At 40.2% G+C, this 14,222-nt stretch overlaps 2 protein-coding genes across 4 annotated transcripts in view; one reads left to right on the top strand and one right to left on the bottom strand.

Annotated features, from left to right (window-relative positions):
• The first annotated feature begins 4 nt into the window (after positions 1-4).
• On the top strand, positions 5-12,563 carry LOC145447761 (cytochrome P450 20A1-like). The gene is made up of 12 exons (XM_080326024.1): positions 5-139; positions 893-942; positions 1,972-2,141; positions 2,913-3,058; positions 3,357-3,524; positions 3,785-3,854; positions 6,641-6,823; positions 8,141-8,258; positions 8,326-8,437; positions 9,520-9,584; positions 9,645-9,743; positions 11,071-12,563. The coding sequence occupies exons 1-12, from the start codon at positions 47-49 to the stop codon at positions 11,234-11,236; spliced, it is 1,440 nt and encodes a 479-aa protein (XP_080182150.1). The 5' UTR covers positions 5-46; the 3' UTR covers positions 11,237-12,563.
• LOC145447751 (WD repeat-containing protein on Y chromosome-like) overlaps positions 12,502-14,222 on the bottom strand; it is a 29,146-nt gene continuing 27,425 nt past the window's right edge. For all 3 annotated transcript variants that reach the window (XM_080326010.1, XM_080326013.1, XM_080326012.1), the window contains 2 exons: positions 12,686-12,831; positions 12,502-12,624 (listed from right to left, as the gene is read on the bottom strand). In XM_080326010.1, coding sequence (XP_080182136.1) covers positions 12,606-12,624; positions 12,686-12,831 — 165 coding nt within the window. In that variant the 3' untranslated portion in view covers positions 12,502-12,605. The remainder of the gene's footprint in view (positions 12,625-12,685; positions 12,832-14,222) is intronic.

Raw genomic sequence — 14,222 nt, 5'->3', positions numbered from 1 at the left:
TGTTGGAGAGGTCTTTGTTACATGTTACAAGCCATCTGCCGTCAAAATGATGGAAGTGAACGTAACATTGACAACGCTCGCAGTGTTTGTGGTTATACTCATCCTGTTTCTTGTCGGACTTCTGGTTTATCTGTACCCGGTATGTGTGTTTCGCAATTTTGGTTTTCGGATTAATTATCTAGTAAGTCACAGTGCCTTCACCTATTAGAAAGCTGTTGTGAAATGACTCTAAATCAGGCGCGTTCTAAAAATATACCGTTAGTTAGCTACAATTTCAGCAGTGTTGGTCAAAGTAGTCAGTTTTCTACTGAATTTGAATTGATGTCGTAAATGCCTACTCGGTTAGACATAGAAGTGGTGATGTCCATGCGTTAGTTTCAAGTATTAGTTTCAAAAAAGCAGATTCAGTCGAGGGGCCCAGTGCCTTAGCAGTTAATCGCGGATGCCGTCATTAGAAATATAACGATGCTTCTTTGTCTATTAAGAGAACACTAACAACACGACAAATAGGGGAAATATTCAAAAATATTTTCAGTTAATGTGAATATAGGTATTTGATGTGGGTATTAGGATAATTTCACTAATGAATGCGATGCAAACTAATCCCGTAACCATATTCTACTTTTCAAAATCGAGAGTGTAAAATTTCAGTAATTCAGGCTGAACCAGTGCCATATAGAAATGGAAGTGATACTGGAATATAGCCAAATCTACCCGAGTACCCCGGAAAAGTAAAAGCGCTTCATTACTGAGCAGTAAAAGTGCCTCTGCATGTCGAATGTATGGGCAATGTCCCGAAGTAAAATCATCTTGTATACCAATATTCTGTAGCGAGATGACAATTGGGGGTTGGTACATTTTGGTGCTAAGCATCAATTCTCTACAATTTCAGGCAAGTGGAAAATCTTCGTCTATACCGGGACCGAATCCGTCAGATGCGAAGTAAGTTATTCCATTCGTCGGTGGTTCTTTACCTTCACTGACCTGACGAACCCTTGCGCTACCATGCAAGCCTTCGGTGGAACCCAAATTTTCGCCTAGTCACAAAAAAATCTACCGGTACTACATTACACCTCTAATACATTACTATAGAATACAGGTGCACAAAATAAACTCTGCATCAATAACAGCGTTAAAGGAAGCAAATCAGTGGGACTCCTGCAGTACTAGACTTGGACAATTAGACAATTGTGAAATGTTTCTCTGCTCTAATTCTAGTCTAATTTGTGAGATTTTTCTATGTTCTAATGTTGAACTTGGTCTAAGTTCTGTTTTTTTTCCCCCGTAAATACCACACGAGAACTGTATACTGCAAAACGAACCAAGCTTTCTGTACAGACATTTGCTATTCCGCTCATAAGAATGAACCAAGGTTGTAACCAAGTCGCAAGGTTCCGAGTCACAAGTCAATCTCACTTTTATAGTTTTGCCTCGAGTCATGTCGAGTCATTTTCAATTCATCACCGAGTCAAGTCCAAGTTCATTGTTCAGTTTTGAGTTCAATCCGGTCCAACCCACTTTTTTCAACTCGGCTCTAGTGATGTAGAATGGTTCCATTCATAATATTGCACTTTTCCTCAGTACTAACATTTTCTGGCCCTATTTTCCAAGTATCAGGACTGATAGACGAAATACCAATAGCCTAATGCGGTGACTTTATTATTCTACAAAGTTACAACGAAATGTCTGTCTTGGCCATCCTAGTCTCGAGTCACGCACAATGACTCGGAGTCGTTACACTCCTGGAATGACCTATGATTTGATATTAGTCGCATTTTATTCAATGTCCATGTTTTCATGAATTCAGTAATTCCAATCTAATTTGTAAAAATTGTGTAGCTATAATTCTAATCTAATTTTGCAAAAGCTGAAATTTTCTGCAATTTGTCTGTGCTGTGACCTCCAGCGAGCAGCCCCGGTTAAGAACTGCTCTATGCGTTTTGAGCCTAACTCTACATTTCTTGTTTGAAGAGAAGGGAACATCAGCGATCTCCGCAAAGCTGGTTCCCTGCAGGAGTACCTTGGTGAATTGCATGGGGAATACGGGGACTTGATGGGATTTTGGCACGGGCAGAATCACATCGTTTCAGTGGCTAACATTGAATATTTTGCGCCCAGAAGCCAAATCTTTGAAGTGCCAGGTAATATTTTGGGTCTATTGTCATTTTTTTGATCCGGAACAACATGATGATCACCTATCGTGGTACCCTGTGAACATGTCAAAATTTAGGTGTTTATAATTGCTTTTGGGTATCGTAAGGGCATTCATTACGCTTACCCAGGATTAGCTTTCAATACAACATCCATTGTAGAAAAATATTTATTCAACTCGATGACTTTTCGGGTGCCTCTTTGCAATAGTTAACGGCACGCTAAAGGGATTTGAACATTTGAAAGCAAAATGAGAAAGGCAAAGTATGATGCAACAATCAAAATCACATACCATGAAATTTGCATTGTAGCAAACAATGGCAACAATAACAAACGTTGAAGTGTACGGTACTATGGTAACAGCGCAATTTGAAAATAAACCATAACAAGCACGAATTATAACACAGTAGTGGGAAATTTGTAAGTTATACAGAAAATCTTTTTGTCTACATAAAATAGGCTTGGTGAATTTGGTGAATTGAAATGACTATAAAAGTAAGATTGTGACTCGGAATCTTGTGACTTGATTATTACCCGGCCCTTACCCCCAACCAAACCCTAAACTCTAACCCCAAACCCTAATCATGCGGTACCCCAACCCCTAAACCTAAACAGTTATAAAACGCCATAAATTTCGACATGTTTACGGGGAACACTGATTGGTGATGGTCATTGTTGTATTATGAAAGTAGACTAGACCCAATTTTTTCTCGGATTTGACGTAGGCCTATATCGCGAACTCAATCGAATTCTTCTTTCAGATGTTTTATTCGAAGGATGGAGACCGCTGGTCGGCGACGACAGCTACATTTTTAGCACGGGAGTAGATGTTTTCAAAAGGCGTGAAAATATAGATTTCGACGTCACTTTGAAGAGCAAAGAGCATTATAGTAAAATTTTTTGCGATGTAAGTCTGTACTTGATCCTGGGTTGCGTTTTGTGGCAAATATTTACAATTGTAAATCCTGTTGAAGATACTGTAGGTATTCTGTACTATGAGAAGGAGTTCGTGTACAATCTGAAAACAGTACATTGGCTTCGATTATTTGAGCTTTTACACCTGTGATGTTATATTTGGTGATACGTTGATATACGAAGTTCTTATGAGTTCACTACTAGCTGCTGACGATTACCCCTGGCGAGTGTCAGTTGAAAATATTCGGGTTGACTTCAATATGAATATGATATTCAATTGTGTATCGAAGATATCCAAAGAAATTGTGGAGAAATGGGGTTCTGTTCCGGAGGGGCAGCACGTGCCGCTTACCCAACATCTAAAGGGCTTGGCGACTAAAGCAGTTTGTCGTATGCTTGGAGGCGATTTCTTCAAGGATTCCGCCAAAGTAATCAAGCTCCATAAGGCATGGGAGCATGTGAGTAATATTTATCTATAAATGTGCCTTATTCACCATAAGTGCTGGCATCGAAGACAATTAACTTGGTTCTGCGGCTAAATCGTGTCTTCTCTGTAAGAATGGCACATTATACTATCATTAATTTCGATCTATTCTTGAACATGATCATTGAGTGTGTATGTGTACATTATATGCCAAAATTCACTCCACTACGCAAGTACAACCTCTTGCCACACTGCTGGTATTGTGGACTGTAAATGTATCATCCATTTTAACAGTGCTGGAGTTATGTGGAAAGTGTGGCGTTGCAAGATGATGCTGTAAACAAAGAAAAAGATTTTTCAAAAAGTAAGTTCTATCATTTGTCTCGTGATTAAAATTATATGTCTTCTAGTTCTGGTATTATTTACGGGTTTAGTTTTCGAGCGCGACTTTTACGCTCATAAAATCAACATTCCATCCGTAGAGGTGAATTTTTTTTAGTCTTTCATTAATAATTCTAGGATAGGGTTGCCATACGTCCGGAATTTCCCGGACATGTCCGGAATTTCACTGAAAAATATGAGTCCGGGAGAAATTTCTAAAATATGCCTAAATGTCCGGAATTTTGAAGGTTTGAAGTAGTCTTAAATTTTTTTCGTAAATAAACATAAACAACATTATTTTCTAGCAGATTTATGCTATTTAAAATTGTTTCTTCGCGCCACGCGCGAGTTAATGCAACGTATATTGATATTAGTATGGGCACGAGTCACCACCCTCGCCAAATTTGCAATCAAAATGGATATAAATAACCATCATTTACTGAAATAAGTCTGATTGTAATCGCAAACGGTATATTACTAGTATTGGTTAAGGCCACAGACATTGGTTCCGAACCTTGAGGACGTTTTCTTTTATCTGTGGATGGCGATGATGTTGGACGTATAATCAGCTTCCTATGCCGAAAGTTTGGGCAAGCTGACTACTAATCAGCCTATCAAGTTTGGAGCTAGTCCACGGAGCATTCTGAAGTTGGAAATGCGGTTGCGACCATGAAAAGTTGGAAATCGCCGGATGTGCTAGACCTGCTGGTGCATTTTATAGTAGTCTAGTATATGGAAGAATCAATAATATTGACAGAAGTCATTCAAAATATTTAACAACCAGATGCATATTGTAAGTGCCCGAGAAGTTACATCGACTACCCCATGGTGGGCCCAAGATCAGTGTTTTTTTATTCGGCGGAAGGGGGCAGAAAAACGTTGTTTCGAACCTGATTAAAACACATAACCAGATAGCCGCACCGACCTAACCGCACCGACCTGTCAAACACAACACCGACAGGCCAGACACGGCCCGTAAGACTATTTCATCCAGACCTTGGAGGAAGTTTTTGCAGACCCTAGCAAGTAGCAATCACCAGAGCCCACTTTACAGATGTCCCAATTCATGACTTATGTTCCACTGCGTTCCCGTATACCAGTGGTTCGTGGTTCTCAATCTTTTTTCTACCAAGTACCCTTTCGAGGTTTTATGCAGTGCTCGCGTACCACCTACATAAGATAAGCGTGCTGAAGGCGGTCAAAAATGTTTCCATCATGCTGAGGTGCATTTTAGGGCGCAGTATATGATTTCTGTAATGGATACATTTGAAATTCGTGTGGTCAAATACATTAAAGCGGAATTTGGTCAGGTAAGAATCCCAATGCTTTACGACTAGATCTCTTTCCCGTAGGCCGTCACTGGTGGGATAGCCACAACCAACAACGACGGCGGCTTCAAAAACTAAGAATCAAACCTTGAACTAATAACTCCCTTAGGACGAAAAAAACAGAATCTTCTCGCGTACCACCTGGAAGACCTTCGCGTACCATTACCACTGCTGTATACAGTCGATGGGCAATGCTTTGCTAGTGTGACGTCATATTGACACACAATGTGTTAACTAATTTTTTAATCTGCTAGTGGGCGCTAAAGAGTGTCCGGAATTTGCTTCACAAAAATATGGTAACCCTATTCTAGGATAACCCACCATAAATACTATTTTGTGATGTTAGTGGTAATGCGATGGCTATTCTTATTAATACAAACATATATACGACAGAAACAAGGTTACATTGGGTTGTTGACGACGTACCCGTATTTCGTCTTCAATTCCAAGCGGTCTCTCTCGTATACATCTTTTAATTTCAATCAAAACAAAGTAACTATCTTCACATAGTCTCGGAGATGCAAACGGCAATGAAATTCCGACTGTATTTGTACCTATCATGATGTAGGATTTGAAATGCCATAATTCGTCTATTTTTGGGGAAACGGCGTTTTTAAAAACAGGACGTTTCGTATATCAGTGATCCGTTCTTCCGCAAAAAGAATGTGTGATTCATCGCTTCCAAATAGACCAACTACCCATCTGCATCTGTGAACAACTAATCTTGAGAAGTATGCCAATATTGCAATGCAGGCTCAAGTCTGGGCAGTGTGCTCATGTTTTGCAGAGTAATTTTTTGTTTATGAAACGAATTAAAGACTATCTTCGACACATAGCGGCCCAATTATGTCATGACCATGACAATTACCCTACTGATCGTCAATGCCATGATTTGCATCGTTGTAACGGTCACATGTGCTTATTATCCGCTATGAAGCAGTTAGAGGCCTTTCAAGCTGCATATGCCCGCCTACAAGCTTTTTTAAATATTTTTGAAGTTATTCTCAAAAATTTCCGCGACCCACCGTTTAGGAATCACTGAGTAAACAGTAAAATTTGAAGAAAAAGAATAATAGTTTCACTTCCCCTAATCAGTGGTAAATTAAATTTTTTTAGACTCGACCCCCTTTATGATAGTGAAAAGTTTCCCGCCCCCCTGATTGTCATATCACAAAATGCCTCCAAAATGCTAGCAATCCCAATGGATAGTCTGATGGCATGAAAAGTTATGGCTGTTGACGGAGAGAATTCTCAAATATGAAATTCGTACTATACACAGAGCATTAACTGTGAATTTTCAGTTGACCGCAGCTTCGCACGATCGCACCCACTTCAATGCTTTCACGCCCCCCAGTTTGAGAACCACTACGCTAGATGGAATTGAGTCAAATTAAGTGCGCAACGTTTAAAGCCAGCAACCCTAATGCGCACTGCCGTTTAGATCGCGATATTTTGGAGAAAATTCTGGTGGAAGCCGTGTCGTATCACACCAGCAATGAGGACAAGAACAAGCCGGTGATACTCGAAAAACTCCTGCGATCGTCCAATCAGCGGGCTAGCGAGAGCAAGCTTGTCTCCGACGTCATCACGCAACTGACTATCGGGATGCACGTCACTCACAGTGGTGGGTATTCGTATTACAAAATGTTTGATGATTAGGGCAATTTTTTTTACCTAACAAAAACGGAGATTTTGACCTTGAAAATCTCAATTTTGACCAAATTTGACCTTACGTATGCAAATTAGGTGTTTTCCCACATGATGTTAGAATTGTATTGTACTACTTACCTTCATTTCTGGTTGGAACTGTCTGTCCTTACGAAGTAGTTTGGCCTGAGAAAATACTTTTTTGCCTCAAAAACTGACAAATTTTTAAATGCAAAAAAACTTTTATTTTAACGAAATCGGGCCCTATGAAGAATTCCAGTAGTTACATTATCGATTATGGTAGAAATAATTGAAAATTTTTGTAGTGCTCGAATAGAATGTGTCTGTCCTTACTAAGCAGCTTGCCAAGAATGGAGAAAGAACGTTCAACAGCATGAGCATAACATCATGTCAACCTAGTTGTTTTTTGAATGTTTATGATTCACAATGAGCAGACAATGGGCTGTCTACAACGGTATGCCTATAAAGTAGGCTGTAAAATGTCAAATGACCAGTTGACGGACAGTGCAAAATCTACGATACAAACGAAATGCAGGTTGCAAAAAAGTTTCAACTTTGTAAACAATTTTGACATTTTCTGACCTAACACTACAATTTTGACCTAATTTTGACTTTTTTTGACATGTAAAAAAAAATCACCCTAGTCATGATATTCAACGAATTACTACTGTAAAATCGAGAAAGATAATTTTCAATACGCGTGAGATGTAATTATCTCTGAATGCTGACACCACTTTAGTCAATGTCTGTATTGACTCCACTCGCATGACTCGACCAAATTATACGACTCGATACTCACACGGCCAACACATTAGACAGGTATTTCATTGTGACTTTGAAGAATAGTAAAGTCGCCATATTATTGGTATTTCGTCTATCAGTACTGTGACTTGAAAAATAGGGCCATAAACTGGTATTAGTGAGGAAAATTAGTATGTTAATAATTCAAGGCATTCGACATCACCAAGCAGAGTTGTAAAAAAAGTGGGTTGAACGTGACTTGAACTCCAAACTGACCAGGGAACACAATGGCTTCGACTCGGACTCGAGTCACAACATTATGACTCGTGTCAAAACTATAAATGAACCTTGTGACTTGATTACAACCCTGGATAGGACGTCTGGCATTTCGTGCTATTTTTTCCAAGTACTGTAGATTATAAAGATTGTGGCTTTCTATGTTAACATTCGAAGGAGAAACGTAATATTCCAAAAATATTTTGAAACTAAATCGCCAGTATATTTATCCGGGTAAAAATCGTGTGTTTTTCAGTCTTGCTGTGGACTCTGTATTACGTCGCCACTCATTCCGACGTTCAAGATAGATTGAGAAAAGAATTCGCGACATCTGGCGACGCCACCATCATGCCGGAGAGCATCGCTAAAAACAAGTACGCATGATTTTTTATCTGTGTGTGCCAAAAAGAATTGCCATCGAAATCTCCGACATTGGTGTAGATACGTGCAAGCTGTCATGAAAGAAGCAGTGCGGTGCGGCACCGTCTTTTTGTGGACAGGGAGAAAACAAGATATAGACATCACTGTCGGAGGACACGTAGTCGCCAAGAATGTAAGTGGATACGCATATATCAGTTTGAAATCTGAAGAAGAAAGCTCATGTGTATGGAATTTACTCTCGATTTACGCAGGGCTGTAACGACTCAAATCACAATTTTATGTTGACTTGACTTGAGTCATTTTTTATAATATGGAAAATGACTCTAGTCACGGTTTTCTGATGACTCGACTTGACTCGAGTCATTTTCTCAAAATACGGAAATAACTCGACTCGAGTCAATCTGTGTATTGACTGGACTTGGACTCAAGTCATTGCGCATGACTCGAACCAAGTCGTATGACTCGAGACTCAGACGGCCAAGACCGACATCTCATTGTAATTTCGATGAATAGTAAAGCAACCGCACTATTGGGATTTCGTCTATTGGTACTGGTACTTGAAAATGCGACCAGTAAATGCTTAAAGTGAGGAAAATCAGTGTATTATAAATGCGAACCATTCTATATCACCAAACAGAGTTATAAAAAGTTGGTTCAACAAGACTTTAACTGGAAACTGACCAGTCAACACAATGACTTGGACTCGGACTCGAGTCATCACACCATGACTCGGACTCGACCCGCTGCTCACTGACTTGGACTCGGTGGTGAGTTGAAAATGACTCGACTTGACTCCAGCCAAAACTACAGAAGTCAAATTGACTCGTGACTCAGAACCTCGTGACTTGGTTACGACCCTGGAATTACAGCACTCACGCGGTTTTCATTTTACAATGTGCCACCATATCTATTGCGACGCGGGCTGAGAAATCAATGAATATGCATTCAGTTGCCGTAACCTGAGGGCTATTTTGAAGTTATGCCAGCTTATTGCAAACCTACTTTCTATTATTCGAAATCCTAAGCGTCAGATCTAAGCAGTTTTTCCTGAAAAACAGTTAATATAGATTTGGAAGTAGTCCGAAACGTAATCATAAAACTTGGATAAGTATTAAAAGTAGGCAAAACCATATTCGATACTACCAAGTTCTTTGTTACGGACTATATCAGATATCAATGAACCACAATCAATAAAATTAGTGCAGTACGTATCAATCATCTTGACCATTTTACACTGTGGTATTCATTTTGCAGACCCCAGTTATCGAAGCGATAGGAGAGGCGATGATGGATGAGAAATTATTTCCGGATCCCGCCTTGTATGAGTTTTAATTTAATCTCGCTCCGCATATCGAAGACATTGACCGTCCGTTTTCCAGGTACGACCCAGACCGATTCATGGGGAAGGGATTGGACTTCAACCCTTTATCGTACATTCCGTTCGCGTTTGGTGGTAGCAGGAAAGCGCCCGAAGACAGGTTTGTGCAGAATGCTGTCACAAGTTTAGGCTGGAACTTAGTCAGCCATTACCAGACGTGCTCACTGGGGGTGTTCAAAAATGACTTTTTTCCTCAAATTGTACTAGCTACTTGATAAAATTGTTAGAATACCTAATTTAAGCCTACACAGCAAATTTGGTTCAATTCCAGCGAGTAGCCGCATTGCTACAGGAGAAGAAAGTTTGTATTTATTATATAGAAATAAATTTTAAAAAATTTCAAAATTTTCTGTTCACCCCATGAAAGTGTTAGGTTGTCTACAAAAACGATGTTCATCAAATTAGGTTCAATTCCAACCAGAGGAAGGGAGTTATTGCCGTCGAAAAATTTGGATTATCAATAAAATACATTTATGGTGACCAACTCTTATTATAAGTGTGCCCACCGTAAATACTATTTTATTCAAATCCAAATTTTTCGACGGCAATAACTCTGCTTCCGCTGGTTGGAATTAAGCCAAATTTGGTGAACATCGTTTCTGTAGACAACCTAACACTTCCATGGGGTGAACAGAAAATTTTTTATTTTTTTATTTGTTTATTTTTATATAATAAATAGAAACATTTTTCTCCTGTAGCAATGCGGCTACTGGCTCGAATTGAATCAAATTTGGTGTGTAGGCTTGAATTAGGTAACCTAACAATTTTATCAAGTAGCCAGCACTATTTGAGAAAAATAAAAGCCATTTTTAACACCCCTACTGCTCACGGAGTGCAGTAAGTTTTGCAGGATTGTAATGACTCGTCATCGTGCATTACTCGAACTAAGTCATATGACTCGAGACTAGGTCGACCAAGACATGTCATTGTAACTTCAAAGAATAGTAAAGTCACCACATGAATGGTATTTCGTCTATCAGTCCTGATACTTGGAAAAGAGGGCCAGAAACTGTTATGACTGAGGAAAATTACTATGTTATGAATGCGAGCCATTCTATATCACTCGGGCAGAGTCGAAAAAAGTGGGTTGAACTGGATTGAACTCAAAATTCAACACTGAACACAATGACTTGGACTCGGACTTGACTCAGTGTGAATTGAGAATGTCTCGATTTGTCTTGAGTCAAAACTGTAAAAGTGAGATCGACTTGTAACTCGGAACCTTGTGACTTGGTTACAACCCTGAGGTTTTGGTAGGCCTACCATTTGTCCTGGCCATTTTGGCATTTAATTCTTTGGCGTCGCATAAAAGGTATATCTTTGAAATTTCTGCACCTTTCATACCGTTATGACGACATAGTCAGTGATACTCAAATCACTCAGAGACTTGAGTTTGCCAAACCTGATCATCACATATTATTTTGCAGTCTCGTGTATTTACTGGGCGCGGTGTTGCTCTGCAACGTGGTGCGTAGACTCAAACTCGGTATTGCCGGAGATAACCCTAAAAACCTATCCGATCCCGACTACGCCACTATGGTGTCGCGGCCTTCGAAAGAAGAACTGTGGGCTGTCGTTTCCCCCGTCAAGTGAGCCTGCGGCACGGTACAACGCTGAGAGATGAATTCAACGACGGAGACTTGGAGAAAGTGATGGAATCTATGATTTTGTACCCTGGCGTGACTTTCTGCGGTTAAGAACCGCCCTGTGGCTGCGTACTAACGCGACTGATGAGCATAGGTGGTCAGTAACGAAGTAGTTCTACTATTTTGGAGTACTCAAGTAGCAGTATTAATAGTGTGTGCTTGCACCAGACTTGTACAAACTACTGGATCATGAAAAGGCGCAAATAGAACTGGAATAAGAACTACTCAGTTTTAAAAATCCGTAACTAGTCTAGAACTAGAACGACACACTTCGAAATCGGCAACTAAAACTATACACTTTTCAAAATCCCCAACTACAGCTACAACTGCTCACTTTTCAAAATCTGCTACTAGAACTTGAGCTGCACAATTTTTAATATCCAAAACTGTAACTATTCGCTTTCCAGAATCGGCAACTACAACTAGAATTACTCAGTTTTCAAAATCCATAGCTATAACTGCACAGTGCACACTTCGAAACATGCAACTGTAACTGTACTATACAATTTTCAAAATCCTTAGCTAGAACACGAACTACTCGCTTTTCAAAGTCCCCAACTAGAACTAGAACTGCAGACTTTTCAAATTTAGCAACTACAAACTAGAACTACCCAGATTTCCAAATCTGAAAGTAGATCGAAAACTACTCAAAAAACCAGTACATCGCTAACCGCAAACTACCTGAACTGGTAATTTGTACACGTCTGGCTTGCACTGCTCACCCAAGTGGGTACATTTTAGACTACTTTCCCCATGTTATTGAGCACTTTTAGGCAAGACTGTTTTTGTCAAGAGAACCTCATGAAATAGCGTCTGTATCACAGTAACTGAATATATTTTCGAGAATTCTGATTATTTGTAGAGTCATCAGTCGTTTTGCATTAGTCACGAAGATGGATTTTGCAAGTACCCCCCACCCCCCCCGATTTGCTGCTATGTATTGCCAATTAACCTACCCCTCTATGAAATCTACTTTTTGAAACTACTTGCTCAGTGCTTTTCAGACCTTTCATTTGATATAGTTTAAGTGTTTTGGCAAATTGCTACTTGTACGGCGTTAGCTATACTTGAGTAGCAACGCTGGCTACTTTGACCATCTCCGCTTATTGGAGAAAACTATATGAGTCGTTTTGAATTTTCTTATGCATATGTCAGTGTGTAGATGATGATGGTGACTTCCGCTTATATAGTCTTGGGGAGGATGTATGTGCATTGTGCAATTAATAAATGAAGCACTAATGTATAAATCTGCAATACACAAACATTGTATGGTACGTTTGACTGATTCGAGGATATTGCAGCCGTTAGGATGTCGGTCAGTCGGTGTCAGTTTGCCTAAAGCGAAAAAGAGGAATTAGTTCCATGCGAGCTCGGGCCTGCTTGATGGTGGACTCGCCCCAAAATCTTTACTATTTTCACGACCTTTGCGCCGGCCTTGCCCCACCTATCCTGGCCTCTGGGAACTTTGCGTCTCGTTAAACTGGGTATCTTCTGACCCTTCAACGTGTACCGGTACGCGCGTACTTTCTCTTGCTCGGACGCCTGAAATCATGATATGTAAAGTCAGCGGTGAATTCAAGACTCTTGGAGGTACAGAACTTCAGTATCAGTTTATTTTTGGTTACCATATTTTGAGATCCGGAAAGGCAGACACTTTCACAGGCTGCAGAAGTTACTATAGCGTACGACAAAACGGGTGATTTTAAAATTTATACAGCTGATTTCAGTAGGTTGACTTAAAAGAAAATGTCATTTTTCCGACTCGAAAAAGGAGGAAAAATACATGGAGGACACAGGACGTATGGTCTGATCACCCTAGTTTATGATTAATTTTCATCATTTCACAACACGACTGCGAAGCCCTCAGTACTTGTTGGATAGTGCTGTTTACAATAAGTGTAGGCCTACTGAAAAAATATGTGCAATGAATCTCAGGTACGCAATTCAGGAATAGGCTACCCATCTAGTTTTACATTTCCGTAGCCTCTCAAATCTTAATAGGCTCAATCTCATCGTCGTGGCTTCAAAGGCCACTTCTTGCATGTTTCGTGACATCTCAATCAATAGTTTGTCACTTCCGTGGCCTCCGAATCGGTTCTATCGCATTTCGTGGCGTCTAGATTAACTTTTGTCTGTTTCTGGCCTCTCATTCAATAGTCTGCAACTTTCGTGGCCTCTCGATCGGTCCTATATCATTTTCCTGGCCTCGAAGGCAATTTTTAGCCGTTTTGTGTCATCTCATTCAACAATCTGTCACTTTTGGCGCCTCCGAATCGTTTCTATCGCATTTTCGTGGCCTCTACATGATCTTGTGTCTGTTTTGTGGCCTCTCATTCAATTGTCTACCCCTTTCGTGGCCTCTCGATCGGTTCTATCTCATTTTCCTGGCCTCGAAGGCAATTTTTAGCTGTTTTGTGGCATCTCATTCAACAATCTGTCACTTTTGAGCCCTCCGAATCGATTCTATCGCATTTTCGTGTCCTCTACATGATCTCGTGTCTGTTTTGTGGCCTCTCATTCAATAGTCTGCCACTTTCGTGGCCTCTCGATCGGTTCTATCTCATTTTCGTAGCCTCGAAGGCAATTTTTAACCGTTTTGTGGCATCTCATTCAACAATTTGTCACTTTAGGGCCTCCGAATCGATTCTATCGCATTTTCGTGGCCTCTAGATCCACTTTATTCCGCTTTGTGGCATCTCATTCAACAATCTGTCACTTTTGAGGCCTCCGAATCGTTTCTATCGCATTTTCGTGGCTTCTACATGATCTTGTGTCTGTTTTGTGGCCTCTCATTCAATTGTCTACCACTTTCATGGCCTCTCGATCGGTTCTATCTCATTTTCCTGGCCTCGAAGGCAATTTTTAGCCGTTTTGTGGCATCTCATTCAACAATTTGTCACTCTTAAGGCCTCCGAATCGGTTCTATCGCATTT

Source organism: Botryllus schlosseri, chromosome 10 (genome assembly GCF_051294905.1).
Source record: "Botryllus schlosseri isolate E-star chromosome 10, Bs_hap1, whole genome shotgun sequence".
Classification (NCBI taxonomy): Eukaryota; Metazoa; Chordata; class Ascidiacea; order Stolidobranchia; family Styelidae; genus Botryllus; species Botryllus schlosseri.
Note: the sequence above shows the minus strand (reverse complement) of the source record. Positions and strands in the feature narration are given on the sequence as shown.